The 25,011-nt window shown below is 59.2% G+C and overlaps 2 protein-coding genes across 2 annotated transcripts in view; both read right to left on the bottom strand.

The window, feature by feature from the left end:
- Positions 1 to 1,983: 1,983 nt before the first annotated feature.
- LOC118023396 (tubulin beta-3 chain) lies at positions 1,984 to 18,826 on the bottom strand. The gene is made up of 7 exons (XM_035024498.1): positions 13,722 to 18,826; positions 13,253 to 13,434; positions 10,570 to 10,686; positions 10,384 to 10,462; positions 4,404 to 4,512; positions 3,775 to 3,885; positions 1,984 to 3,079 (listed from the first exon to the last, which is right to left on the bottom strand). The coding sequence occupies exons 1-7, from the start codon at positions 14,670 to 14,672 to the stop codon at positions 2,004 to 2,006; spliced, it is 2,625 nt and encodes an 874-aa protein (XP_034880389.1). The 5' UTR covers positions 14,673 to 18,826; the 3' UTR covers positions 1,984 to 2,003.
- Positions 18,827 to 19,070: 244 nt separating this feature from the next.
- TCF25 (transcription factor 25) overlaps positions 19,071 to 25,011 on the bottom strand; it is a 22,837-nt gene continuing 16,896 nt past the window's right edge. The window contains exons 12-18 of the mRNA XM_035024547.1: positions 23,794 to 23,953; positions 22,370 to 22,457; positions 21,551 to 21,709; positions 21,306 to 21,396; positions 20,896 to 20,975; positions 19,700 to 19,772; positions 19,071 to 19,378 (exon numbers count right to left, since the gene is read on the bottom strand). Coding sequence (XP_034880438.1) covers positions 19,220 to 19,378; positions 19,700 to 19,772; positions 20,896 to 20,975; positions 21,306 to 21,396; positions 21,551 to 21,709; positions 22,370 to 22,457; positions 23,794 to 23,953 — 810 coding nt within the window. The 3' untranslated portion in view covers positions 19,071 to 19,219. The remainder of the gene's footprint in view (positions 19,379 to 19,699; positions 19,773 to 20,895; positions 20,976 to 21,305; positions 21,397 to 21,550; positions 21,710 to 22,369; positions 22,458 to 23,793; positions 23,954 to 25,011) is intronic.

Here is a 25,011-nt window from a genome sequence, read left to right on the forward strand (position 1 = left end):
TGGGGGGCAGCAGAGATGAGCTCTGGGGAGCAGGAGAGATGGGCTGGGGGGCTGGAGGCGCTGGGGTCCCTCTCCTTCACCTCCCCACATCACCACCAACACAGTCCCCACCAAAATGCACACCACACACTTGTATTAAGTTGGGCTGTGGGCCTTGGGAGGAGGAAGGAAGGGATTGGCCTGACAGCCAACTCCACAAAGGCAGGGTGGCCCAGGGAGGCCAGGCTCATCTGAGTTCTGGTGGGTGCCAGTGCTCAGAAGGGAAGTACAATTTTTGGCCATTTTCAGCCAAATGGAGAGGTGCATAGCCCAGGCCGGCACCAGGCTCTGCCACTTGTCAGCTGGAAAATGCCCTCACTTCTCTGAGCCTCCATTTCTTTGCCTATGAGATGTGTACCTCGTGGCATCATTGTGAAGGTTAAGCGAGATGTACGTGTTGAGCTCTCAGGAGAAGGCAGCTCTATCCACGCTAGTGGTGGGCCCCTTCCAGGCGCCACGCAGTAAGACAGTGGACCTGGGGCCCGGTAGGAGCATCTGTGAATGTCAAGGGCCAGACGGACCTTGGTCAACACTGGGCAGGTGTCTCAACTCTCTTGGGGCCCGAAAGCCTTGAGAACCTGAGCTGTGGGCACCACGGCCTGCACTGTGTGGAGGACAGCAGCCCTGCGAGGCCCTGGTGGAGGGGGGGACCCCGCTGCTGCGGCCCAGAGCAGGGCGCAACCCCCCACTCACCATGTGGCCTCGTCGGTCACTGCATGTGTGGGGTGGAGGGACACAGATCTGAAGGTGGGGAGCAAGTGTGGCCAGGCACAGAGCAGGTGCCCAGAAGCACTGGCTTTTAGGACGTGCTTCTCCGCTGCTCAGGGGGCCCCAAAGACCCCAAAGCCCAGCCTGTGTCAGGGCGAGAGCCCGAGACTTGGACCCTTTTGGGGGCTTCAGTTTCCTAGTCTACCTCAGGGCCAGCGGTCTCCTTGGCTTTCCTTCTTCTGCACAGAAGGCTGGGTGCCAGGGCTGCACTGAAGCCGCTTTGATGTCCCAGGTGGGGCTAGGCTGGATGAAAGCCCTGGCTTCGAGGGGCGGGGTGTGGGAAGTCTGGGGCCCAGTCGCCCTCCATCCACGCTAGTGGTGGGCCCCTTCCAGGCGCCCGTGCAGTCGGACACAGGAAGGCCACCAGGGGGCGCGTGGGGCCAGCACACAGCTCCCCGCCAGGGCGTCCTGGGGTGTGCCTGCCACCGTGGGCCACAGCCCACTAACCCCCACCAGCCCCTTCTCAGGGCCCAAGACTCCACTCTCCCACACGCCACACTTCTCTGCGGAGGGTTCAAGGTCCTCCCTTCCCACCTCTCCTTAGGGTCTCCAGCGGCCTGCCAGAGGAAAGCTCTGGAGCGGGTCTCCCTGTAGGGGATAGGGATAGTTCTCAAGTCCAGGGCGAGCTGCACCTGTGGTTCTGGGATGAGGCTTCATCTGGGCATGGCCCAACCCCAGAGACCCCACTTCCGGAAGCTCCCAGCAGCTGTGCCTTCAGAACCCACAGGCTTCAAGCACAGCCACCAGTCTGGGAGACAGTGACCCTTCCTCCCCCTCACCCCACTCCCAGGGCCTCCTTGTCTGTCCCTCCTCACCCCTCTGGACCCAACTTTCCAGAATAAAAAGAAATCTCCAGCACCAGGCAGGGATATCTGACAGCAATAGATTTATTAAGTATCCCCCCTCAAAATATAAACACAAACCGTAAAAAAACAAAAGAAAACACAACAAACCATAAAACAGGCCTGGAGCTGACAATAAAGCAGACACAGAAGTGGACCCGACCTATGGAGGGAAGACAGGACTCACGTGGGGTGGGGATGCCGTAAATACTGGAGGACAAGCACTCGGGAGCCCTGGGGTGCCATGGCCGGAGCTGGCGGGGGCAAGGCTGGGGGCGGTGTCAATGGCGACGGGGCTCTGGGGGACAGGCCTCCTGGCCACAGCCGCATCCTGGCTCCGCCCCTCCAGCGGCTTCATTTGGGGCCCTGAGCCTCGGACTCCTCCTCGTCGTCTTCGTACATCTCGCCCTCCTCCTCGGCCGTGGCGTCCTGGTACTGCTGGTACTCGGACACCAGGTCGTTCATGTTGCTCTCGGCCTCGGTGAACTCCATCTCGTCCATGCCCTCGCCCGTGTACCAGTGGAGGAAGGCCTTGCGCCGGAACATGGCGGTGAACTGCTCCGAGATGCGCTTGAACAGCTCCTGGATGGCCGTGCTGTTGCCGATGAAGGTGGAGGACATCTTGAGCCCCCGGGGTGGGATGTCGCACACGGCCACCTTCACGTTGTTGGGGATCCACTCCACGAAGTAGCTGCTGTTCTTGCTCTGGATGGCCAGCATCTGCTCGTCCACCTCCTTCATGGACATGCGCCCACGGAACACGGTGGCCACCGTCAGGTAGCGGCCGTGGCGCGGGTCGCAGGCGGCCATCATGTTCTTGGCGTCGAACATCTGCTGCGTGAGCTCGGGCACGGTGAGCGCGCGGTACTGCTGGCTGCCGCGGGCCGTGAGCGGCGCGAAGCCAGGCATGAAGAAGTGCAGGCGCGGGAAGGGCACCATGTTCACGGCCAGCTTGCGCAGGTCGGCGTTGAGCTGGCCCGGGAAGCGGAGGGAAGTGGTGACGCCGCTCATGGTGGCCGACACCAGGTGGTTGAGGTCTCCGTAGGTGGGAGTGGCCAGCTTGAGCGTGCGGAAGCAGATGTCGTACAGGGCCTCGTTGTCGATGCAGTAGGTCTCGTCCGTGTTCTCCACCAGCTGGTGGATGGACAGGGTGGCGTTGTAGGGCTCCACCACCGTGTCCGACACCTTGGGCGAGGGCACCACGCTGAAGGTGTTCATGATGCGGTCAGGGTACTCCTCACGCACCTTGCTAATGAGCAGCGTGCCCATGCCCGAGCCCGTGCCCCCGCCGAGAGAGTGGGTCAGCTGGAAGCCCTGCAGGCAGTCGCAATTCTCACACTCCTTCCGCACCACGTCCAGGACGGAGTCCACCAGCTCAGCACCCTCCGTGTAGTGACCCTTGGCCCAGTTGTTGCCGGCCCCGCTCTGACCTGTGGGGGTGCGGGGGCAGCAGGAGGGGGACGCAGACTAGTCAGACCTACAGCGCCTGCCTGAACAGGGGCCATACCAGAGAGCAACTGTGGAAGCTCTGTCTCCTCTCTGTGAAATGAGGGTGCCCACACCTTCTCACTCCCTCCATGACCCTCCACGCCAGCCATGCTGCGGGTGGTGGACCTCACTGCCTGGTGCCGGGTAGTAAGGGCTCTAGACAGGAACTGAGAACCCGGCTTTGCCTCCCTTGGGGGGGTTCTGGGTGAGTCTACCAGCCCTACCCTCCAGCCGCCGGCTGGTCATGCTGGAAGTGCCAACTAGAGCCGCCAGAACCCCAGAATCCCTTGCCGCTTGGGGTCTGAATGTGGACTGGTGCCCATCAATTGGGGTGCTGAATTCCCGAAGACAGAAATGGGGTGATGCCCTCTTGATGACAGCTGCATGCCCGTGAACTTGAATCCTCTGGAGACTGACTCCTGTCCTGCCAGCTCTGTAACAGTCCTATAAGCTCAATTCTCTGTTCCACACATTGTTCTGCCCTGTGCAGAACCCTTCCTCTGGGCCTCTGTTACCCAATGCAGAACGGGAAGGTCAGTTCTGTCCTGCTAAGGGGTGACTTTGCCCTGTCGTTTCTGCTGATCTGGATTTGCCCGTGATGGGGTCTGCATCAGAGTGTGGGACAAGGGAAACTTACCGAAGATGAAGTTGTCAGGCCTGAAAAGGTGCCCAAAGGCCCCAGATCGGACGCTGTCCATGGTTCCGGGCTCAAGGTCCACCAGAATGGCCCGAGGCACATACTTATGAGCTGAGGGGAAAGGGGTGGGTTATGTGGGTCACAGAGGGTCAGGGGCTACTCCTGCCCTCTAAATCCTGCCCTGGCCTGCCAGAGTCATGCTGTCACCATAAGCGCTCAGACTCTGGGGTCAGAGAGGCTGGAACCACGTGTGAAATGGGGATCATGGTCAACACCCTAGACAGCCAGGACCACATAATACATCCACGGGGGCAGGTTAATATTTCTCCAGTTCGCTATGGACATAATCTTACACCAGTGGCTAAGTGACCTCCGCTCTGGACCCTCCCATGGGCTTCCTGAGGAGCCTCCAGGACCCTGCCCAACCCTGTCCATCCCCTAGACTATGCATGTGAGGATTACACATATTTGAATCTCACTATGGTGGCAGTTTCTAGGGTTCCTCATCTTTATTTTGGGTTACACCTGCCAACCAACTGATAGGAGGGCAGAGATGCTGAGACCCAGCAGTCAAGGTGCCCTCTCCTCCCTCCTCCCAGATCAAGCATGGGGGCAGGGTGGGAGCTCACAAGAGGCCTCGTTGTAGTAGACGCTGATGCGCTCCAGCTGCAGGTCTGAGTCCCCCACATAGTTGCCACTGGGGTCTATACCGTGCTCATCACTGATGACCTCCCAGAACTGCAGGGGGGAAAGGAAGGGTCAGCAGGTGCTTATGACCCCCACCAGGCCCTTCCCTCCCATGAACTCTGCCCTGGGTGTCAAATTAGGGGCCTGGACCCAAAGCTTGCACTAGCCCCTTTGAGTGACTTCAGAGAAAAGCCCCAAGCTCTGTCATCTGTCAGAAAATTATCATAGTAGGTGTGCCTGGGTGGCTCGGTCGTTAAGCATCTGCCTTCAGCTCAGGTCATGAGCCCAGGGTCCTGGGATCGAACCCCGCATCGGGCTCCCTGCTCAGTGAGAAGCCTGCTTCTCCCTCTCCCACTCCCCCTGCTTGTGTTCCCTCTCTCGCTGTGTCTCTCTATGTAAAATAAATAAAATCTTAAAAAAAAAAAAAAAGAAAATCATCATAGTAAATATGCACATCCACTGTCTATACGTTCATGGTGCCTGGCTCCCTCAGAGTGGTTCAGGGCTCAGATGACACAGACCCAGGTCCCCCAGACTCAGCTCTGCACTTGCTAACCAGGAGCCCTGGACAGTCCACTCCTCCATGAGGGGTTAGTAATAAACACCCTCTTGGGGTGGTTTTCTTTATTCTCTCTTTTCAGATGAAAGAACCAAGGCATGGAGAAGGCAAAGAGCTGCCTACAGTAAGTGACAGAGACAGAGCCCAGGATACACGTGCCCCTCAGTGTCCGGGTAAAAGATGTCCAGAGACAGGGTCTGGCAGGGCCCAGCACATCATCAGCCTCAGCCAATGGGAACCACGGGGAGCCTGAGTAGGGAATGACTTGCCTGGTTCACCCAACCTGTCCGCAAAGAGCTGGCACAGCCCAGACTCCCAGGGTTCACTCTCTCCACCACCTGCTGCCACCCACCCTACTCCCCCTAGGGCTGGGATCCACAGCGCTTCTCAAAATCGGCTCCAGAGCACAAAAGCACAGAGCAGGGCCTACATTCAGGAGTTGGACCACCTCTTCCCAGCTGTGCGACCCTGGGCAGGTCCTGAAGATTCTCTGTGCCTCAGGGCCCTCATCTGTTCAATAGGCCTGATGGTGAAACAAGTCTTTGTGGGAATAAAGCGAGCTGATCATGGGAAGCATGTGAATGCGTGCCTATATGTCAGCACACAAAGACACATCCCCTGGGTGAAGGGACGGCTGCACAGAGCTTGGCCCTCACCCCAAGGGCATTTCCAAGCTGTGTGGAGCACCGTAGGCCCATGAGGGAGGGTCATTAGTCACACATTGCGTGACTTCCCAGTGCCCCTCCCCTTTGCTCCTCAGGGTTGGAGTGACTTTCAGAAGATGAATGGTATGAAGGCCTCGAGAAATAACAGGACTCTACATGTGAGTCATGTGCTGGCAAAAAGACGGCTCCGTGAAAAAAGCAGTTAGAATCCAGTTTTCACATATTTATCTATATATAGATGTCTCTAACAGGCACAAAGGTGTCCGTTCCAAGGACCTGGGCCTGGGAATGTGGGTCTGGGTTGGGGGAAAGTTCTTCTCACTGTATACCCTTTGGCTCTTTTGGAATTGTCACATGTTAATTTCTAAACAATAACAAAAGATTAGTTAGAAAATATCTTTTAAAACTCTGGTAATTAGGGGCGCCTAGTTGGCTCAGTCAGTTAAGCGTCTGCCTTCGGCTCAGGTTGTGATCCCAGAGTCCCCACATCAGGGCTCCCTGCTCAGCGGGGAATCTGCCTCTCCTTCTGCCTCTGAACTACCCCCCCCCCACCTTGTGCTCTCACTTACTCTCTCTTTCTCAAATTAATAAAAAATATTTTTAAAAAATAAATAAAAAATTAAAACTGATCATTATCAACAGTGTTATCATTATTATAAAATGCATAGAAAAATCTTGGCAGTTCATCCAGAGAGGCTGTTATCAGAGGTCGTCACTCAGTGAGGGTAGGGGATTTACTCCCCGTTTTGTCATTGTTAACTGTTCTTTTTACATTGTGTGTGTTAATTTTGTAATTAGAAAAAATAAACACACAGAAATGTCACTGAGACATTCGGGGCCCGATCAGAGCTTCCTACCACTACTTGGATCTTCATGGCCTCCTCAGCCCGAGGCCTACATGAAAGCGGGAGCTAGGGTCTTGGTCCCCAGAGCTCTGAGACACCCCAGACCTCTGGTTTCAGGGACACCACAGCCCCTGCAGAGGAGTGATGAGCTTGAGACAGCAAGTGTGGGGCCAGGAGGGAGTGAGTCAGTCACCCTGCCATCAACACATCCACAGAGAGTTACTGAAAATGCATCTCTGGAAAGCATGGTCCTCCAGGAGGTGATGGACAAGATACCAGCACCAGTCAGTGTGTGCCAGTGACTCTCTCTCCTGAGACCTCAGTTTTCTCATCTGTAAAGTGGACACGATAATAGTATCCTCCTTAAGGGGTTAGCATAAGGCTTGATGCATTCAGCAAATAGTGGCTTCATTGAGTTAAAAGGTTAGATGCTATTTAAATCTGTAAAGCCATATGCACAGATAACAAAAATAAAAGTCTTTAAAAATCAGTATACTTTGGGATACTGTGGTGCAGTAAAATATCGTCACGGATATGAGCACATCCCCGAGACACATCCTTGAGGGAAAAGCACACTGCATAATGATATGTAGAATAAAAAAGGGAACTTCAAAAGATGTTACATTTTTCTACAAAGATAGATAGATAGATGCACATGCACAGAAAACAGGCTGGAAGAATGGAAAACAAAACTGTCCCCCCAGGACAGCAGGACCTAGGGGCATGAGGTGGCTAAATGGACACTTATCCCCAATGTTTCAACTTTTTAGAAGACTATATTAATTGCTTTTGTGGTTAAAACTAATAAAAAATGTGACTTATAATAAGTGTATTAGTAAAATATATTATGTAATATTTAATCAATAATAAAATACAACTTTGTAAATTAAAGAAGAAATACTCATGACCATCACTGCAGTTGAGAAAACTGCCAGAGGGCGCCTGGATCCAACCCAGGGTGCTGGCCGTGGCTCCTACGTCAGACCCCCGCGCCCTTTGCGCTGTCCGTGGTGCTGATCCTTTGCCGCGTCCTCGCTCGGGGGCCCGGGAGGCGTCGGTACTGCAAGTGGGGGGACGCGGCTCCGCGGAGGGAGGGCTTGCCGACTCACGGGTGTTAAACCCTTTCAGGACCTCGAAGCCCCTCCCAGCCCCGAGCACAGCAAGCGCTACAGTGACCCATTTAGGAGGCGGGTTCAGGGAAAGCAGGAAATCCCTCCCCCCATTGGCGGTCAGAGCCAGGGCCCGCCCCTCCGAGGCTCCGCCCAGCGGCCGAGAGAAGGGGGCGCAGACAAAGGCTCCTGGATGGCCCTGCACCCCAGAGGAGAAGGATGGGGTCCCCGGATTCATCCGCCTGTTGTGTGGCGTCGGTGGGAGGGGGCGTTCCCGCCCACCCTAATGGATCCGAGCAGACCTAGACTCCGACCCCTGCCCTGTCCCTCCTGGGCGGTGCCTCCACTTCGCGGAGCGACCCCTGGGGGAAGGGCGATCCCCTATCTCACCGCACGTGTTGGAGGCGCTGGGCCTGAACACCAGGCACAGTGGTCAATACGTAGCGATCGTGATCGTTGTCGTGAGTGTAATGCCGGCAAGCTACCGCTCAGGAGAGGTGTGTTCTCTCCTGGCCCCAATCGCCCTGACCCCTCTCCATCCCCCACAGCCAGGCCCCTCGCTAGAGCTGCCGCCCTTGCCCATCGGCCAGTCGCTGCTGGTGATGGGAAGGAAAAGTTCGCCCGCCCCCTTCACCAGGGCACCCACAGCCACCATGGGATCAGGAGACAGAAACGGCCAATGAACCGCCTGTCCACAGGGCAGACGGCAGCACCAGCTGGGCCTGGCCCGGGGGGCTTTGAGCACTTTGTTCAATTGGGTCTCTGGAGACTTTCGAGGACAAGGAGGCCAGAAGGAAGATGCTCAACTGCTGTCACTGGTCACCAAAAAAGGCGGAAAAGAAAGAAATAGCTCCTCTCCCCACAAAATCCACCTCTCTCTGGTTTGAATTGTTAGAAAGGATCAGATACTAATTTTTAAAACAACATAAAGTAAGAAAATCAACCCAAAAGGAATAAAAAAATAATGAGCAAACCCAGGAGGCCACACCTCTAAGAAGCAGGAAAAAAAATCTCAGCCAAGGACACTTGTCCAGCACTCAGGCTACTGGCTCTGCCTTCCTCCCTCCCCCTCCTGCCACCCCCCCCCCAGCCCTCCCTCCACCGCAGCTACAGCTCAGGGCGTGGACTTGCCTTTGCTTGATATGTGTCTGTCCAGGCCATAGGGAGGAGGGGTGTATAACCAGATCACCACTCCCCCAGGCTCAGGCAGAACTCAGGGCTGCCCTCCCTTCCCCCAGTGACCCCTGACCCTCCGAGGAGCAGATGTTCAGGGCAGGCCTGGCCCCTGTGACCACATTAATGAGCCCTCCACCCCTCCCAACTGGCCAGGGCAGCTGTCAGCGACTGCCCCGGGAGTCCTGATTTGATTTGAGGCCATCATCCCCCAGGCCTCCCCCTCCCCCAGCCCCCTTCCTGGGGCAGGCACAGCTGTTTCTTCAGGTGATTAGGGAGTCTCCCTGGTACCACCCCTCCACCCGGTCCAAGTCACCTCCACCCTAGAGAAGAAGTTGCAATTTATATGTCAGCCACGAGGCTGCCCCAGCAGCGTTGTAATTAGCTTTTTGTTCTTGCCTCGTTTCCATGGCAACAGCCTCCAGAGGAACCCCCTTCCTAGGCCCCTTCACCTCCAAGACCTGTCTCCTCCCACTGCCTCCTTTGGGAAACCCGCCCTGCAACCACTCCCACCCTGGGTCCCTGGCCTTGGTCCTGACAAAGCCGCCCCCGTTCCCCGGTTTTGTTCTGTGGGGTGCCCCAGTGCGCAGCAGGCCCCACCCACCTAGCCTGAGCCCTGGGCTGGACATCTGCAGGGACTGAGAGCCGGAGGGTAGTGTGGCTCTGTCTCGCACTTGCTGCGTGACCTTGGGCAAGGGATAGTCTCCCTGGACTTGGGGACGTGACACCTGTCTCCTAGGTTCCAGTGGGGATTAACCACCTCCTCTTCCCCTTAGTTCCAACATCTTCGAGGTGGGCTAACAATGGAGGTGGTGATGCAGCTCTCCATCCCAGGAGTGGGGCTTTGTTCCCGACATCCCACCCCCAGACTCCACAGTCCCTGGGTGGGTGCTGTCCAAACCCACGGGAGGTTTGCCCAGGCTGGGCTGAGCTGGAGGAAAAGTCCAGTCCTGGACCAAGGTCACCCCGAGTCTGGGCCCAACCCCTCCCCCAACAAAGGAATAGGGTGGGGTCAGGAAGCTGAACAACGAGGTTGGGGCATGGGGGTGGCTCTGGCGGCTTGGAGGACATCCTGCTCCTGGGGGCAGCGGGAGCAGGGCAGACAGAATCGTTTCGTCTTTGAAGGGGACGCCCCACCCAAACCTGCCCACCCCACCCATCTCGCTCAAGGCTGAGTTGCGACCCCAAAGAAGAGGGCCACGCCCAAACAGCCCCCACAGCTGCAGCCGCTGTGGATGGAGCTCAGCCGCCGACTTGCGCGGCGCTCCCGCAGGCCTGAGGTAACCCGGGCAGGGACAGAGAGAAGACGATGTGGACGTGGCAGGGCAGGGACCCCGGTGCCCCGGCCGCCCGGCCGCCCGGCCGCCCGGCGCGGGGCCCGGCTCGTCCCTTTGTTCCTGGCTTCGCAGCGGCAAGGGCGGCTCGGGGTGCGGCGCCTCCCTGCTTCCCTCCCTCCGGGGCCCGGCTGTGGGTGGGGAGGCGGGTTGCGCGGCGGTGTCAGGGCCCGGAGCCGGGGCGGGGCGCGGGGCGCGGGGCGCGGGGCGCGGGGCGGGGGCGGCGCGCGTCCTCACCTTGGCCCCGATCTGGTTGCCGCACTGGCCGGCCTGGATGTGCACGATCTCCCTCATGCTCGGTGCGTGCGACGGGCGGCTGCGGGACACGCGCGTACAGGCCGGGGCTGGCTGCGGAGGGTCGGCCGCCCCCGCCGCCCGCTCTTATAGGCCGGGCCCCGCCCGCAGCGCCCGGCCTGGCGTCACCGCGCGCGGCCAATCGGGGGGCGCCGCCGCAGAATGCAGCACCGGCCCTGCAGCATCAGCACCGCGCATCCCCGCTCGGCCGCGCGCCGCGCCGCCTCCGCCCGCCGCCACCAGGGTCTGCGGGGCCCGCGGGCGGGGGGCGGGGGCGGGAGTCTGGGGGCCCCCGCATACTGGAGGGAGGGGCTGGCGGGCTCCAGGGAGGACAATAGAAGCCCCTCTTGGCTCTCGGGCCCCGCCCAGGCTGCCCTCTCGGGTCCCGCCGCCGCGGCAGCCCCACCCCACGGCTTTGCAAGGACAGTCTTTCTTCCCCACACCCGTTCAGGGACCAGCCCCACGGTCCCACCCCAAAGACCGAGATGGACGCCTCTCAGCTCCCTGTCTTGTGGCATGAAGGGACAGACGAGGTACTCTAGCAGGGGTGGGGCAGGCAGGAAGATGCTGCAGCAGGCACCCAGCCCTCCAGAAGAAAGCATGGGGCAGGGCTCAGACACGCCGAGTCAGAAGGAGGGTGGCTTACAACGGCAGCTCTGAGCTTCACGGTCCTTCTCTGCAGTGGGGGATGCCAGGTACCTGCCCCTCCTCCCTCGGGGGTCTGCCGTGAGATTCCAAATGGACCTGGTACGTGGGGATGCTTTGTACCCCTGCCAGGTACAGTGCCTGGTACGTAGCTGCTGCTCAGTGAATACTGGTGCCAGGCATTATCAAAAGGACACAAGCCAGGCGAGGGACTGACAGGGTGGGGAGTGGTGGGCTGTGACTTCTGTCTGATTCACGTCCTGGTGTCACCCGGACTCCTGGACTCTTGGTCCACGTGAGGCCAACACAACATGGTGGTAGGGGCCATGTAGTGAGAGAGTGTGCGCCTAAGGCAGAGCTGGGGGATTCTTGGGAGGCAAACGGGGAAAGAGGGTCCACTGATCAGAAGAGAAAGGAAGGTATCAAGTGGACATGCAGTACAGACATTATATTACACATACAGAATGCCACTGGTGTCAGACATTGTAGTGAAACCACCTTGTAATAAGGTCCTTCTGAATCTTCCAGGAGGGGTCTCGGTCACAGTGCGTGGAGGTCCCACAAGCCGTCGGCTGAACAGGTCTGTGGTGTGCCTGTGTGTAGCTGGACTCAAGAGTGCACTGACAGGGTGTGGCTGCGCATAGCCCCTCTTCCCCCCACCCTGAAGCTCTCCAGTTGGCTAGTCTAGAAATGGGTCTTTTGTTCTCAAGAGACACCCCTCCCCCACAGCGTGTCCGTGATGTGGCTTTCGGTGGTTGGCTTCCGGCTGCCTGGGGCCCCTCCCTGTCCCCATTCAGGGGGTCCTCGGTGAGCGTTTGGCTCTTCCCCGGAGCTGGCTGCACCTCCCCGACTGAGCAAAGGAAGGAGCTTTGCAGCATCCCGTTGGCCAAGACCCATTACCCGCACGCCCTGCCTCCCCGCGTGATGGCGTCGGGCCAGGCCCGCTCTCCCTCCCTCCCCAGGGGGCTCTGGTGCCAGGTTCACGGCTGACTCACCGTCCTGTCCCCCTGCAAAGGCTAGCCCTGCCGGGAACCAGCTCCTGGCCTTGAGGCTAGCAGTCTGGGCTGAAGCTGCCAGCATGGGTGGGGACTGGCTGGGGCAGAGTTGGGGGTGGCTGGCCAGTGGCTGCCGAAAACTTCAGGCACTACTAGACCTGCCTTCGAACTGGCTGATACCATCACCCTTGCCGCCGCCGAACCTGTGTCAGGAAGGGGGTCGACTGTATGCTCAGTATCTGTGGAGGAAACCAGGTGGGCTCTTCAGTGAGAAACTCAGGTTTGCAACCGAGGGGGGGGCCCAAGGGCTCCCCGGCACCAGCAGCAGGGCTCACCCCAGATGTCCACTCCTTCGGGGCTTGGGCTTGGACAGTCCCTGGACAGCCCCACTCCATTCTGGGAGGCCTTGCCTCAAGCACTTCCCAAGAGGGCAGTCCTGGGGGAGAGCAGGCCCCACCCCCCAGCACACTCTGCACTGTGGGCAGACATGGAGGAGGGGCGGCATGACTGGGCTGTGACAGGGATGTGTTCAGGCTGAGGTCACATATGGGTCATGGTGGTCCTGCTCCTGCTGCAGCTAAGGGCACCCTGGACTGTGCCGAGTCGGGTCCCCATGGAGGTCACTGGGGGGGGGCAGCTGCTGTTTCTCACTCTAGGTGCTCTGAGCTGGGGTTTACACCACGAGGAGAAAGCGAAGACACAGGCCCAGAGCAGGTGTCATTGGGGCCCCCACACTGTCGCCTTGGGCAGCGCCTCGGGCACTCTGGGTCCTTTGGGGCTGTGGGTTCTTCACCCGGGCCTGCCAGCCATGGTTTCTGGCTGGTTTCTGGGATTCGCTTCTCCCTGTCCATCACCCTCAACCCCACTCTTGCCCCTCCCCCTTCCTCCTCCCTCCAGGCTAGAGCAATTTCCAGAAGGAGGCAAGGCGGGCAGCGATGAGTCTGCACCAAGCACAGCATTTATTGCCAGAATGCTTCCCAGCCCTAACGCCCTGGATGCCGGCCTCTGATTCCGGCCGACAGCCTCTGCGCTGGCCCGGGCAGGCACTGGCTGGCCCTGTCTGCTGGGTACGTGCTGCACACACGGATGGGCCCCCAGCTCTCTGGTCCCCACCGAGCCTTAGACCAGCGCCCCCCTCCACCGTAGCCCCTCTGCCTGAAACAGAAGCTCACTGCTTCCTGGAGCGCTCCTGGAAGGCCAGGTCTTGCTGGTCACAAAGCTCCTCTTCCTGAGGCCCTCCTAGGGAGCAGTACTTGTCACGCTCCTCACACAGAGACTTCACATCCCAACAGGCAGGGGCACAAATCCCCAGACCCGGCAGCCGAGGTGGGTGTGTGCACAGCTTGCCAGGGCCCTGGGTGGAGGCACAGCTCTCCAGGAGTGGGCAGAGATGCTGCCCAGAAGCCCGGCACCTGCCCCTCGAGCCTGTGGCCCCAGCATCTCCCCAGCCTCCTGCACTCTCCACGGCAACTCCTGGAGATGGGTGCTTCTTCCCTTCTCTGGCCCCAGAGGGTCCATGCATCCACACCTCCGGAGATCATCTCGTCTGTCCTTTTTGGCAAGCGACTGCCCTGCTCCACAGGCCACATGGCATCACCAGCTCCCTCTGCCCAGCACCGCGGCCTCGAGCCTGCAGCCTCACCAGGAGCACAGCACTACCCCTTGGAGGGTCTTTCGGAGCTCCTGGCTGCGGAAGGCGTAGATGAGGGGGTCAATGATGGAGTTGCAGATGATGAGGGTGAGGAAGAGGTTGAAGTTCTTGAAGACGCAGCCACAGGTGGGGTGTTGAGGGCAGAGGACCATGAGTGAGAGGTGCAGGAAGAAGGGGCCCCAGCAGAGAAAGAAAATGCCCAGCAGGATGGTGAGCGTGGCGGCGCCCTTGAGGCCGAAGCCCTGGTGGGCAGGGCGCTGCCTCTTATGGAGCCGGGCGATGCCTCGGGCGTGCTGGCAGGCCCGGGCGAGCATGTGGACGTACAGCACCGCCATGAGCACCAGCACGGCTACAAAGAAGCCGACGAGACAAAGCAGCACGGCTGCGTGGTTGTAGTAGGCAATGAAGAGCGTGCTGGAGAGGACGCTCGCCACCCAGATCGCGGAGATGGCCCGGCACGCGCGGGGCAGCGTGACGATGCTGTGGTACCGCAGCGCGTAGAAGATGGAGACGTAGCGGTCCACGGCGATGGCGCCCAGGAAGCAGAGACTGGACACCATCGCACCGCAGACGAGCACGTCAATGACGTCGTCCAGCTGCTGCACCACGGCCGCCCGGGTGTCCAGGGCGCCGGCCTCCAGCAGCAGCATGACTGCCGTCTCCAGCACATTGCTCACGCTCACCAGCAGGTCGGACACAGCCAGGCAGCAGATGAAGTAATACATGGGCGAGTGCAGGTTGCGGTTCTTGGCAATGGCAGCCACCACCAGCACGTTCTCCACCACGCTCACCAGCCCCAGGCTGAGGAAGAGCCCGTCAGGAATGGACACCTCCAGGCACCGGGGCCCCGTCTGGTTGGCAGCCAGCCTCAGGTGAGGGGTGGCTGGGGGGGTGCAGTTGAAGGAGCCCAGCAGCCTCCTCTGGGGACCCTGCATAGACATAGTCCCACCAGGGAGCAGGAAGGGGTCCTCACTCTCAGGCGTCCTGCTCAGCTCACAGTGCCACCAGCGGGGCTCGTGTCTCCCGGACCGCCTTCACATTCACCCTGTCAGTCAGCTCAGCCATGACCCAGCTGAAGAGACCCCAGCTTCCCGGCAGAGTGGTTGCTTCCCAGCCAGGACCCCAAGCTCCCTTGCACCAACCCTGTAGTCTCTCCGGACCCCAGATCCTCAGCCCACCTCCCCACCTCTTCCGGAGAGGTGCCGTTGCTCAGGTCCAGACATGCATTTCTATGCCGCTTGCAGCCTCGTGGCTGGCCAGGCCGCCTGCGTCTCCAGGCCTGGGGTGGGCTGAGGTCCCAGGAAGAATGAAGCTTTAAAGTCCCCGGAGCCCCTCCTCCTGAGGGTGGCCACATGATGGGCGTGCACCCTGGACGCACGATCAGAGAGCACCCCGCACGGCACCCCAGCCGGCCTTCCTCTGGGCAGCACAAACAACAGCCAGGGCTGCCCTGGCTCCAAGGACACCTGACTCAGGCTCAGCAGGGCGTCTCCCCTCTCACCTGTGTTCAGCCAACCAGCGCTCCCAGCCTGGCCCCACGCCCAGGGTCTGCCCATGTGGGGGCCTCCTCTAGATCTGCTCCAGGCCCCCTGCAAACACCACCTCCTCCTTGGAGGCGTCTCTGATCTCTGGCCACCCACCTGATGCCACTCTGCCTTGGAAACAGTTGTTGGCTGTTGACCATGCACCCCCAGCCTGAACCCCTAGCTCCCTACGCCATGTTAGATGCTCACTAAGGGCAGCCCCTGCCCCCTAGGACGCCCAGCCCCCTCATGGAGCCCTGTGGGAGGGCATCCCGGTCACACCAGGCTCTTGCTCTGCCTCATCCTCCGTGGGGGGAGGGGCAGGGACAGAGCTGACAGCCCCCACTTCCTCTACAGAGAAACCACTTCAAGGGCAGACCTCTGTCTCCAGCCACATGGTGCACGGCCAAGAATGGCCTCGCTCCAGGGTGCTCCCAGCACTTTCTCGCTGAAGACTCAAGTTCCTCCTCTAAAGAGCAGAGGTGGGAGGAGAACAGAATGGTTTGCGGACAAGGGAGACAACCTGAGGCAACAAGAAAGGTAAGGGCCTTGTTCGGTGGTGGCAGCAGGGCTGGGAGGGAGCTGGGAGGGAGGGTCTCAGGGTTGAGTGTTATCTGTGACACTCCCGTTCAAGCCCACTTTCTCTCCCCCACCCGAGTGCCAGGCGGCCCACGTGTCATCACACATTCGGTCCCACTTACAAATATTACCCACCCCTTCCATCTGCCTCACCCCACTGACAAGCTGCTCCCCCTTTTGATTGTGCTCTTTATTGAAGAACATCATACATGAGAGTACACAAGCTGTAAATCTGCAGGTTCGTGGATGCACCAACCTAAACACAGCCAGGAAGGCAGCACCCAGACCAATCACAAAAACGTTAATTGCCCCAGAACAGCTAGGGCGTCTGCCTGCCCTGGGAGCCACTCCCTGACATCCTCGTGGCTGTGAGTAGTAGTCTAATGCACAGACCCCACTGGGCATCTCCCGTCTTGTTACAAACAGTACCTACTGGGTGTTCTGGCCCCATCTTTTGGTGGACATAGGCCACGTGTTTGCACAGGGCGACACGTGGGGGTGGACCTGTTGGCCTGTTGCTGGCAGGGCACGAGGACCCCAGCCCCCGCCTCCCCACGGAGAACATGAGAAGACAGCCCCACACCCACACCCCACAGGCACCGGGCACAGGATGGGCCCACACGCCGAGCTCCCCGCCCTAGGACTTCACACCTCCCATTCTTTCCTCCTCATGGAGAACCCTGAAGGGAGCAGAGCCTCCCAGGACCACAGGGTGGTGCCACGGCCAGTGAGGGTGGTCCCAGCAGCAGCGAGGGGCTGTGCAGGCCCGTGGCCGTGAGGCCCCAGCTCTGTCCCTGCCACACGGGTCCCAGGACTCACACTGCAGCCGTCCCTCACCAAGGACCACCTTCCACCTCTGGGGGCCCCAACTGCGAGTCTGCTGCCTTGCCCCTGCTTCTGTCAGCTTCTGTCAGCACATCGCAGGGAAGTCAGCATCTCCAGCTCCATAAAGAGGCCTTTGAGATGGACATGCTCCCCCCGCCTGAGACTTCAAAGAGCGTGAGAACTGGACAGCCTCTGGCAGGCAACCAGTCCTCTTCCGGGTGAGGCCTCGAGACTCCCCATCTGGTTCTGATGTGCCCGTTGGGGACTTCATGGGACGGAGACTCTCAACTTTGTGATTAGTTATGGTTATGAGGGAAACGTCTAAATGAAATCACAGATAATCTTAAGGCCAACGGTATCAACTCGATCTCTAGTGCCCCTGGGAGAAACTGAGGAATGGCCAGGAGATAGGTGGTGGACACAACTGTCCCCTCAGAGCACGTACCAACCTGAGACGGCGGGCTGGACCCACATGTGAGGCTGTGAGAACAGGAGCCCAGTTGTGGGGTCCCCAGCACCAAGAACAGTGCCAGGCACACACTTGGCCCGCAGCACGTGAGCGTTTGATGCACCAGTGAGCTTCATTGGGGGGGGGGGGGGGGGGCTGGTGTGGACACAGCCCCTCACTGCAGAGTCCAGTGAGATACAGTGTCCGACCATGGCCACACCAGGAGGTGGGGGTCACGGCCTGACCAGAGGGCCAAAGCCCTGCTTCCTTCACGGAGCTCCCCCACCCTGGGGGCCAGCCAGGAGACAGCCCCACGAGCGGCCATGTGGGGCGTGCAGCCTGCTCCTCCTGGCTCGTGGCCTGGCCGACAGCTGGGTCATGATGAGGTCTCTGGACTGAGAGAGAGGAACACCCTGTTTGCTCACCCTGTGGTGTCTGTGCTACCCTGAGGTAGAGTGCGACTTGATGGGAGAGTGCATAACCCATTAGCAATCCGACCATGGGCAGCAGGCGGCTGGGAGGAGCCCATTCACCCTTGCCTGGACCCTGGGGGGCAGAGCAAGCCTTTAAAGCAGACGTTTAGATGTGAGAGAGCTGGCTGTCTTCTCATCTCCACGGAAACTCAGAGCTTCAAGTAATGACCTAAACCCGAGCAGTTTGGCTGAACACTGATGATTTAATCATCTCTCGGGACAGCAGGCCCAGAAGGAAGCAGTTTCACCCTGGTCTGGGCCCAGCCTCGCTCTACCTCGCTATCTCTATAACACTGGCTCTATTTTGAAGGTCACCAACTCCTAGTTGTAAAACGACTGCTGCAGCTCCGGACAGCGCATCCCCATCCAGATGTACTTAAGGCTGGAAGAGGCAGGGTGCCAAGCTCTCCCTGCCTGTCATCATGAGAGAACGAACCCCTTCCTGGAGGAACCCAGCAGACCCCTGGTCCTGTTGGCTGAAGCTTATCGCAGGACACCCTCATGGGAGAAATGTGGATCCAGGACAGCCTGGGACTATTTCAATCGTCCTCGATCCCACCCACCAAATCCAGTTACAGTGACATGGGATGAAGTATGGGTAGTAACTGACGGACATCAACATGTCTGCAGGGCGCTGTCCTTCCATGGGTGTTCAAAGCAGAGGCTTTTGTTGACCCCCAAATGCTGGGAGCTCCCAGCAGGATAAGCTCACAGATCTCCCCAAAAGGTGACTGCACATCAATGTCTAGAACACTGTACGGGACTTCCTGAGAGGCCCAGCCAACACTGATCCTGGCCTAGAGCGTGTGAGCAGCACCTCCTCACACCCCCGTCTGCTACTTACAGGAGTGGAGGTCAGGGCCGGGAGGGGGCCCAACAGACTTGGCAGCTCCCAACCTCAGTGTCCTTGACCCTTCCACAACCAATCAGGCTCCTGAGCGACAGGCAGCCCTGTGTGGTGCTGAGCTGTGGAGCAGGCCAGGACTTGCCCCAGGTGATGAGCTCTCCCCCATGCTCTGTTGACCTCCCCTCCCCCGCAATCAAATGCCCCCTCATCTCTGCCACATACAATCTCCAGAGCTGCCAGGACATCCTTCCCAAGGTGTACCTCTCAGCCTCCTTCCCGTTCAGGGCTGTCCTGAAGTTTCCCCATAAAACCACTATGATTCTGCATCAGTGGTGCCCAGCCCAAGGACTCTGGTGTCAGTACCTCTTGTCCCTGGCCGGCCTGTTCCAGGTTCCCAATGGAGGCAAACACCTTGGTGTTCTCAGCAGGGATGTTGCACCGAAAACCTGTGGGACCTTCTCCACTCTGTGCCCCAAACTGTGGAGGGCAGGGTGGCCATGGAGAGAGCTCACAGGGGGCTGGGGCTTGGCTGCTGTGTGTGACTCTGGGTCATGTTCTCTCCTGGGACACCTTGGGGTCTGTGCGGATCCGGGACCCACCTGCCTCAGATTCCAGCCCCGGGAAAGAAGAGCTCACGCTGCACAGAGCGTAACCCATTCACATTTATAGGAGACACAAAGGAGGCAGGCGGACGACACATCAGCATTTCTACTCCAGGGAACTGGCCAATTCCGACCAGAAGAGCAATCAGAAACATAATTGTACAGCGTTGGGGCACGGCATGGATGCGGGCTCAGTCCCACTCCCCGTCCCCCTCGGGGTTGTCCTCGCGAGCTGCCTCCACGTCGTGGAAGTGGAAGTTGGCCATCATGTCTCGCACGGCCAGCATCAGCCTGTTCAAGCCTTGGTTGCGGTTCAGACCCCCAGCCCCTCCATCCTCCATCCTCTCCCCCTGCAGCAATGAGACTTGTCTGAGCAGGGTTGTCCTGGGCCCTGAGGCCCAGCACTCCCAACCCAGCTTGCCCAGGACCCTGCCGGGAAAAGGGAGCTCCTCAACCCAAACACGTTTGACGAACGAGGCCAGGCCCCAGCGGGAGGTCAAGGAGCCACGCTGAGTTGAGGGGCCAAGGTGGCGGCTACGGTCTCAGGTGGGCATGTCCCGGTCTCCTGAGCAGGTTGGCTGCTGGCGCCAGTAAAAGCCTCTAGACGCGCACAACCCCACGGCCCAGCCTGAACCCACGTGGCAGAGAGAGGCCAAGACATGCTCACATACCTCCATGGTATAATTGGGCAACAAAGACCGGAAGAAGAGAGCAATTGTGTTTCCATGGCTGACAGGACTCAGCCTGAAAGAGGAAAGAAGGTCAGATGGTGCAGCTGTGTACCCTGCCCTAGGGTCGGGGGGAAGACAGCCCACGCGGTAGCTGAGGCACATGCTCAGGCCTCACAGGGAAGGGTGTCCGGGGGGGGGGCAGGCCCTTGGGGACCTGGCTGATTGAGCTGAGCAGAGTGTGCAGGGTCACCTGCCACGGCTCGGGTGGCTCACTTTTAAGAAACGCCGCGCAGGGGATACAAAGTGGTCATGTGAAGAGAAGGTTCTAGGGTGTGCTGGGGAGTGCCCTCCTGGTAAGACATGGTGCTGGAGCCCAGCTCCACTGGACATTTAAGGACTGATGGCCTCGGGTCGGCACAGCCCTTCAATCACTCCTCAGGGCTACAATGTCCAGCAAGACAGCTTTTTTTCTGAACCTACCAACATTACAAATGCCTAAGTATCACCTTAATCAATCTGAGAATTTAAGTGGGCACTATTTCCCTAGAAGCATGCAGTCCAACTTTTAGAAAAATTCCTTTATCCTACATAATGCGCTCTACCTCTACTGAGGTCTGGAAAGAACACGCTTTCTGAAATGGGAAAGTCTATCACTCCAGATCTACAAGGTTGTGCCGACAGCCTCGTGGTAAGGCAGTCACTCAGCTTGAAAGGCTAGAAGGAAAGAAAAAGGCAGCTTTCCCGCAATCCAGGGCTAAACGCAGTCCACAAATCCACTGCCGACTTGGGCTAGCTGCGCCCTCACTGAAGCTCTCCCGGGCTTGGCCACACAGGCCTTTCTCAGTTCTGAGTCCTATGTATCAGCACTTTCTTACTGTGGTTTTGATTTTACACTTATTTCTAGATTCCATAATTAACACGTCCCCCACCGCACCGCACACTCCATGAGGGCAGAGGTGGTGCGTTACTCTTGCTTCCCACTGTTACCTCCAACACCTGCTCTAGAACCCGACCGAAAACGTTTCTACATCAGACAAGTAAGTGAAAGGACACGGCCAGCGAAAGCTGACCCGTGACCCCAATCACACCGTCCTCCGAGGGCCCGTGTCTGGAGGTGGCAGGGAGCGCCAGGGAGCCGTAAGCACTGACCTCGGAGCCACCCAAGCAAAGGAGCAAAGCAGGAGACGGAGAGGTACCTCTCTGGTCTGACGTAGGAGTAGATGGTGTCCAAGGGAGGCAGAGGGTCAAAGCCCATCACAGACTGCGTGGTCACGTCCTTCAGAAAGGGAAACAGAACCGCCGTGAGCCCCGGCTGTGCCCCCAGCAGACTTCCAGCTGATTCTAGTCTAGGCCTCTCCGCGAGGAGTCCGTCAGTCTGACAGAATCGGTCCTTGGCTGCGAGGCTGCATCTACTGGACTAAGAAACTGGGTGAAGGGCGGGGACGCTCACCCTGCCCTGCTCAGACGGCAGGGGTACACGTGCGGCTCCAGGGCCCCCCGAGCCGCTCAGACAGCCAGGAGCACAGCCCCACCTCTTAAAACCCCAGCTGGGAAGGGAGGGGCCCAGCAGGTGACAAAGCTCCCATTTTCAGCCCCTCTCCCTTACCGGGGGGAGGGCGGCAACAGCTTCCTTGACCTCGGACAGGACCACGTGGCGGTGGATGTTTCTGGGCGCACGCTGGTAGAGCACCTTCCGCCTAGGCCCAGGGAGAAAAGGGACAGCACATGGAATGGAGCCCGCCCTGGCCCTGCAGCCACATTTGTGACAACCACCCTGAGCAGATGGGCTTCGTTCTCGTGAGGACCCATCAGGCCAAGCGCTGCCCTGTCCCCCCTGGCCTCCAGGCCCACCTGCTCTCACATGCTTCCACCGCGGGGTCCCCAGAGTCCACCGCCTGCAGAACCTCGCGGACGTTCTCCTCTAGCCAGCTCATGGTGGCGGGCTCCTTCCAGAGGAAGTGCGACCTTCCGAGGTAGAGGCTCACCAGCTGGCTCAGGGCAGGGGGCTGGCTGTGGGAGAGGGGGGCTTGTGAGCAGAGCCCGCCAGGGCACAGACTCCACGCACCCACTGGCACCTCTGGGGAGGGTGCAGGGGCCTGTCCAGCAGCCTGGGGGCCAAGGAAGTTGCCCAGAGGGGCTGCTGACTGGAGATGGGCCGTAGTAAGTGCGAGTTCTTTAGAAGAAACGTAAAACAGAGGAAAAGTGTACGTCTGCGCACACAGAGACGCTAAAGAGCCATGCTGGTTCACTAACGGGGCTCCCACGCTGCACGTTCACCTTCGTTTTTCACAAGACAGTTGGGAAAGACAATCCATGCGCGTACAGGTGTGGGATACGAAGCCCACCCAGCAGGTGCAGGTGCTGGCACAGGGGGCCCCACACCCCGCCCACTTCCCATCAGGAAGGCCTGAGCTCTGGGCCGCAAGCTGCTCTCGCACCCGCCAGCTCTGGGTCTGAGCGGTGAGGCAATGCCCACGAGGACCTGGGACCCAGCCCTCCTCGGTGGGACAACAGTCTGGCCGCCAAGGTCTCCTGCAGAGAGCGCCTGGCAGGACCTCCCAGGGCCAGCCAGCCTCATGAGCCTCGGGTCTGAGTGCAAATGGTTCCCGGACTCTGCTCTGAGGGGCATCCCCGTGACCCAGCCGTGGGCGGGCCCCGTCCTGTCTTTACCTGATCTCGGCATCCGGTCCAAAGAAGCGGTGAGTGGCGACAGCAGGATCGGGCCGCATGCTGCAGTACTCGAGCAGAGGCAGGAGGACTGCAGGAGGAAGAGGGGCCCTCAAGGGCGGGGTGACACCAGGGTGAGGCCAGTCTACCTGCACCAGCCCCCAGTGGGGCTCTGCCACCTTAGACGTGGTCGTCTGCCCTGCCTCCCAGCGGCCCCGTGTGCATCTGAGGGGTCGCACCCACGACCCACCAGGCAAACACACAAGGCGTCCTAACCACTGAGCTCACACACGTTCCACCTGCAGGCTGCTGGGGGAGCCAGAGCCAGCCTGTGGGGCTTGGGCCTTGGGCGGAGACAGGCTCTGCCCACTTGTTAGAGCGCTCTCCCTGAGACCCGAGGCCTCGCCACAGCCACGTCACCTGGAGAACCGTGTCTCTGAGTGACCTTCCAGGGATGGGTGAAAGCAGGGCAGCTCAGTGTGCAGCAGGACCCCCAGGCTGCACAGAAACACCACCAGCAGTCGGCACGCAGCTGCCAACACCCCTGACCCCACACAAACAGCCAGAGCCCACCAGGGGCCTCGCCTCCTAACCTCACACACCTCAACGGGGAACGGTCAGTTCTCCGAAGACTTGGCCAGGCAGCCCTGCGTGTCAGGCTCAGATGTACAAGTCTGGTGGGAATCCTCAGTGACACAGGCCTCAATCCTGCCCTGGCCACCTCCTCAGACCTGCACCATCCTTGTCTACACCCCCTGCTCTGTTTTCTCCCCAGCACCTAGCACCACCTGATACACCATCCTTTTCAGCTCATTCCACTGCCTGTCTCCTTGCCCTGGGATGTGAGCCCTAGAAGTGGGGATCCTGGCTGCCTCCTCTGCCTGGCCTGGGACGCAGCAGGCTCACAGAGGTGAAGGGGTCACTGAGAGGGGGCTGTGGGGACAGTGTGCATGAGCCTCATGGCCTGTCCCTGGCACACAGCCCTCTGTGAAACCGCACGTGGCAGGAGGACCCAACTCCACCAGGACCCTGATGGGGCAGCAGGCTCCCTCTGATCTCCTGTCACCACCAAGATCAGCCCACAGGACTCTGTCTCTGCGTGGACACCAGCCCACCACTCCAGGGAACACAGGGATGGTGGAAGGACCTCTGTGCAATCCCAGGACAACCCTGTCTCTAAGTTCTCCAACTCAATGAGAAATGGGATTTGTGGACTGGGTCCCTCCTGCACGGTTCTGCTAACGTCCAGCAGCTCATATCCCTCTCTCTAGAAAACACCCGTCTTCAGAGACTAAATTTTTTTCAGTCAGTATCAAAACACTTATCCTAAAACCCCAAGACAGCTGGATACCAAAGTCAGTTGTGACTCATTTCCAGCTTCTGAATTGTGCTTACGTGCATGCGGGGGTTTGCGAGGGTGCACCCACCTCCAGGGAACATGGTGAGCGCCTGTCGGATCAGGATAGAGGCCTGCTCCCTTGCAGAGCTGAGCTCCTGCTCAGGGAGGTCTGCTTGCTGACTCAGCAGGAAATAAGCCAACGGCACAGAGAAGGCGAAATTTGGGAGCTGAGACAGGTTCCGATGAGCCTACAAGAGCCAGAGAAACAAAGTCTGGAAGTTCGACACGGCAAAGACAGAAGATGCACAATTCATAGACGCTCCGAAGTCTGAGCCCCAGTGATGAGCACAAGCGTTGTGTTGGTATCTCTCTACTTGGCATAAAGATAACTTCATGGCACGTCCAGAGGCTTTCTCTTGGCAGGAGACAAGTAACAAGGCCCCGGCTGTGGGGGGAGGTGAAGAATCGACAGAGACGGAAAAGGGGGAGGACCTGGGGGAGGTGGAGTCAGGTGGGGTCATAGAGAGGTGCCCACCCTCAGGCTGCGGCCAGCTTTGGAAGCAGGCAGTCCGTGCTCTGTCACAGTGGGAAACTCAGAAAGCCGGGTGGCAACGAGGAACGTCCCTCCCCTGCTGGGACCTGATCACACTGGCGAACACGGCTAAGCACTTTCCTGGCCTTTCTTTACGTGTACGTGACAGATAACACACGATGGGCCGGGTTTTTGCCACTGAAGTGGGGCTGTGGTCTCCACAGTTCGGTAAACGTTCCTCTGCAGCCCTGTTGTGGGGGGAGGGGTGCTCCCTGCAGCTCCGTTTTGGGGGCTCCAGGAACTGTATAAACTAGGTCCCCAGTGATGGGACTCCTGGGCCAACAAGCCAAGGAACAGAATTCAAAATGACTTATGTATGTAGTCATTTTTTCAATTACACACACCAGCCCCACCCCACTGCAGGTGGTCAGGTTCACACATCCCCAAGAGGGCACCATCCAACAGGGACACACATTTTCCAGCAGCCGAATTAAAAATACAGATGAAACGAATGTTACTACTGTTATATTTAACCCAAATACCTAAAACAGCATCACTTCTACACAGGATCACTATGAAAGTCACCAGTGAGAGCATGCACTTTTTTTGTGTCTAGGCTCTGCCTCAACGTCAGACTGAAGGCAGACCCCGCCTGCATCTGTCCATGCGAGCCCGCCTGAGGGACATGGGTGCATGTGAGAGGACGCGGGCGCATGTGAGCCCACCTGAGGGACGCGGGTGCGTGTGAGAGGACGCGGGCGCGTGCGAGCCCGC

The sequence above is a fragment of the Mirounga leonina genome, unplaced genomic scaffold, assembly GCF_011800145.1.
Source record: "Mirounga leonina isolate KUSES-001 unplaced genomic scaffold, KU_Mleo_1.0 Mir_180, whole genome shotgun sequence".
NCBI lineage: Eukaryota > Metazoa > Chordata > Mammalia > Carnivora > Phocidae > Mirounga > Mirounga leonina.